We start from the raw sequence: 3579 nt of genomic DNA, 5'->3' as shown, positions 1-3579 counted from the left end.
TTTCAATTTCCTCGGCCATGAAGGCCTCATCTTCTTCTTCTTCTTCTTCTTCTTCTTCTTCTTCTTCTTCTTCTTTTTCTGTGTACTTTGTCTTGATGAATGGTTTGTAGAAATACGGGACTGGATGAGGTAGAACCCACCCGTCGTTCTTACTTTCTTTATCCCATTTCACGTTGGCTTCTGTAGCTTGGAAACCGACACCAAAAAAGTTCTTACTGGCGGCCAAAGTGATAGGTTCTATGATACCTTGCAAAGATACCCCGAGCCCTTCCCGGGCTTATACCCGTGCTTGATCATTTCAGTAGAGACCATGATTGACTCATTTGACAGAAAGGGTTGAGGCCATGGGCTTCCTTCCTCACATTGATCTGCGACCATAACCTCAAAAGCTTGATAGACTATGTGCTTGCTACCTTCCCTAGCTTTCAGACATGGGACTGACAGGTCCATGTAAATTGATTGCCCGTCCTCTCCATGGACCATGATTCTTCATGTTCAAATTTTACCATTTGGTGGAGAGTACAAGGTACGACCCTTGTAGCATGGATCCAAGGCCTTTCTAAGAGAAAATTATAGGAGGTATCCATGTCCAAAACCTGAAACATCACTTCAAAATCCACAGGACCGATGGTCAAGATCAAATCAATCTCCCCTATTATGTCTCTCTTGATGCCATCGAAGGCACACACACAAACATTGTTAGGCCTGGTTCTCTCAGTCCCAATTTCCATTCTTTGCAAAGTTGAGAGAGGGCATATATCGACCCCTGATCTGCCATCCACCATGAATCTTTTCACATAGTACCCTTCACACATAACTGTCATATGAAGAGCTTTGTTGTGGGCGGCCCCTTCCGGGGGCAAGTCATTTTTGCTGAATGAAATTCGGTTGACTTCAAAAAATAGTTCCGCCATCCTTTCTAGTTGCTCAACAGTGGTTTCAATCAGAACATATGCTTCATTTAGGGTCTTCATCAATACTTTCTAATGCTCAGTCGAGCTTATCAGTAGAGACAAGAGCGAAACCTGAGACGGAGACTTCCGGAGTTGGTCAATTACCTCGTAATCTGCAGTTTTCATTTTTCGGAAGAACTCTTCTGCTTCTTCGGCACTAACTAGCTTTTTGGGCAGAAAACGCTTCTGCTTGGCGTTGTTCACTTCTTCCGGATTGAGGTACTTCCCAAATGGGTTGGTTTTATTTACTTCCCCTATGATTTCTTTCCCCTTGTACGTTATAATTGCTCTATTGTAGTTCTAGGGGACTGCAGTAGGGTCTTTCATAGGCCTTTGTGGTGCACGGCTAATGATCACAGGCTCGTTCACCCTGGGTGGAATTACTGGTCCCCGTGCCGCATAAGTCCCTTTGGGTACATACATATTGGGTCCCTTGTTCAGCTCGAAACTTGTAGGAAGACTCAAAACCAATTGTTCTTTCTTGTGGGCCCGGGGAACATGAAGAATGGCGTCTTTAGGAGGTACTGCCCCTATTTTGGTTTCCACCGTCTTTTCTTCACTTCGAGGAGCGGAGTTACTCTTCTTCTCCCCCTTGTCTTGCTTTGCAGCGACCTTTGGCTTTCTTTCAACATCGGTGATGGTAATGATGGCTTTTAGAGCTGGGTCAAACTCTTTATCTTCAAAAATCATCCCAATAACTGGCCCGTTGTTGTGAGCCGGCAATGGTTTTTGGTCACATTGGGGATTTCTTCATCTTTCAGCACTACCCTCTTTTGCTTTATTAAGTTTTCGATTGCCCTTTTGAGAGTCCAACAATCTTCAGTGTCATGCCCTCCACTCCTGAATCGTAAGCACATCGAGTACTGTGTCGATAGGAGGGCGACTCTAGGTTTTGCCTTGTTTGGGGTACGGGTTGCAACAAACCCATTTGGACCAGTTTAGGGAAAAGGCTAGAGTATGATTCACCAATAGGCGTGAGGTTTGTTCTTCTGGGTGGCTCCCGGGCATGGGCATTGTATCGAAATTATTTTTTGAGGGACGAGGATTATATGGAGCTTGGTGAGGAGGGTTATTTCTAGGAAGTGGAGCTCGGTTTTGGTTAAACTGTTGTTGTGGCTGAGCTTATGGCTGGGCATTCATCACCACATATGGCTGAGGAGCCATGGTATAAGCCATATCTTGGTGAGGATATTAATGTTGCAGGGGGTTTGGCGGTAAGTAACCTCGGGGTTCCTCGAACTTGAAGCCGCCATTGCCAATTCTTCTTTCTTCTTTCTGTTTGCTACACCTCCTGGCCCGCTCTGGATTGCTTGGGACACAGCTCTTATAGCAGACTAGCTTAATATACGGCCTGTCTTCAAACCATTTTCGACCATCTCCCCAATTTTGATAGCCCCAGCAAATGGATTTCCCATTGCAGACATCATATTCTGAAAGTAGTCCGCCTCTTGGGCTTGTAGAAAAACACTAACCATCTTGGTCTCCTCTATCGGGGGATTCACCCTAGCCGCTTGTTCGCGCCACTTAACAGCATATTCTCGGAAACTTTTCGAAGATTTCTTTTTGAGATTAGACAGGGAATATCTATCTAGATGTATGTCTATGTTGTATTGGAATTGCCTGACGAAATCTCGAGCCAAATCATCCCATATGTGCGAGTGAGACATGCCTTGATCCTTGTACCACTCGGATGCAATGGCAACTAGACTCTCTCCGAAATAAGCCATTAGGAGCTCTTCTTTTCCACCTGCCCCTCTCAATTGATTGTAATACCTCTTGAGGTGGGCTATGGGGTCCCCGTGCCCATCATACTTTTTGAACTTGGGGGTTTTCAAACCGATGGGCAAATTCATATGCGGGAACATACATAAATCAGCGTAGGATACGCTCTTTTGGCAACTTAAACCTTGTATATTCTTAAGGCTTTGTTCTTTGCTTCTCATTTTTCGAGTGATTTCCTCTTGCTCAGGATTTTTTGTAGCTCTCTCTTGCCCCGGGGTAAACTTATACCGGGTTATTGAGGGTAAGAATTGGTGGTGAAATGGGCAGTGTCTGGTGGAAAAGATTGTAGTTGGAAGGTGAAGGATGATGTATCAAAGCTTAGCCTGGTCAAGGTTGGCTGTGTCGTAGCCGAAGTTGGCGGTGCAGTAAATATATTTGAAGCCACTCCTGAAATCAATGCCTGGGGATGAACCTCAGAAGGCATTCCGGTGAAATGGGCTGAGATGGTGGTATATCCGTATGGGGTGTTCGGGTAACTTATTGGGATGTTGGAAGTTCCACTTGCTCTGGGAAGTAGCTCGAGGAAACCAGGTATGGCACTCGGCGGCTCTCTACCGTTAGACCAGGTGTCCCACATTTCCAACACGCGAAGATGCAGTGCCCTATTCTCTTTAGTAGCCGCCGATTCTGATGTTGGAATAGTCGATAACGGGCTATCATCTGGGATGGAAATTGTTGGTAGATGACTATCCGACTATATTTTAACACTTTCCTGGGATCTTGTAAAGTAAGGGTGTGAAGCCAGGTTATCACAAACCAACCACCTTAAAAACAGAACCTATACTCAACAACAGACACAACAAAATGATTAGTTCGAGGCAATTAACACATATGGGATCGCACA

The 3579-nt window shown here is 45.2% G+C and overlaps 1 protein-coding gene across 1 annotated transcript; it reads right to left on the bottom strand.

Annotated features, from left to right (window-relative positions):
- Positions 1 to 2287: 2287 nt before the first annotated feature.
- Positions 2288 to 2896, bottom strand: LOC138888378 (uncharacterized). The gene has a single exon (XM_070170230.1). It carries the CDS (start codon positions 2894 to 2896, stop codon positions 2288 to 2290), a length of 609 nt encoding a protein of 202 aa, XP_070026331.1.
- Positions 2897 to 3579: the final 683 nt, after the last annotated feature.

This window comes from Nicotiana sylvestris, chromosome 3 (assembly GCF_000393655.2).
Source record: "Nicotiana sylvestris chromosome 3, ASM39365v2, whole genome shotgun sequence".
Lineage (NCBI taxonomy): Eukaryota > Viridiplantae > Streptophyta > Magnoliopsida > Solanales > Solanaceae > Nicotiana > Nicotiana sylvestris.
This window is presented reverse-complemented; position numbering and strand designations above follow the sequence as displayed.

Coding starts and splice junctions, on each gene's coding strand:
- LOC138888378 (XM_070170230.1), bottom strand. CDS start 2,896: ATGAGAAGCAAAGAACAAAGCCTTAAGAATATACAAGGTTTAAGTTGC.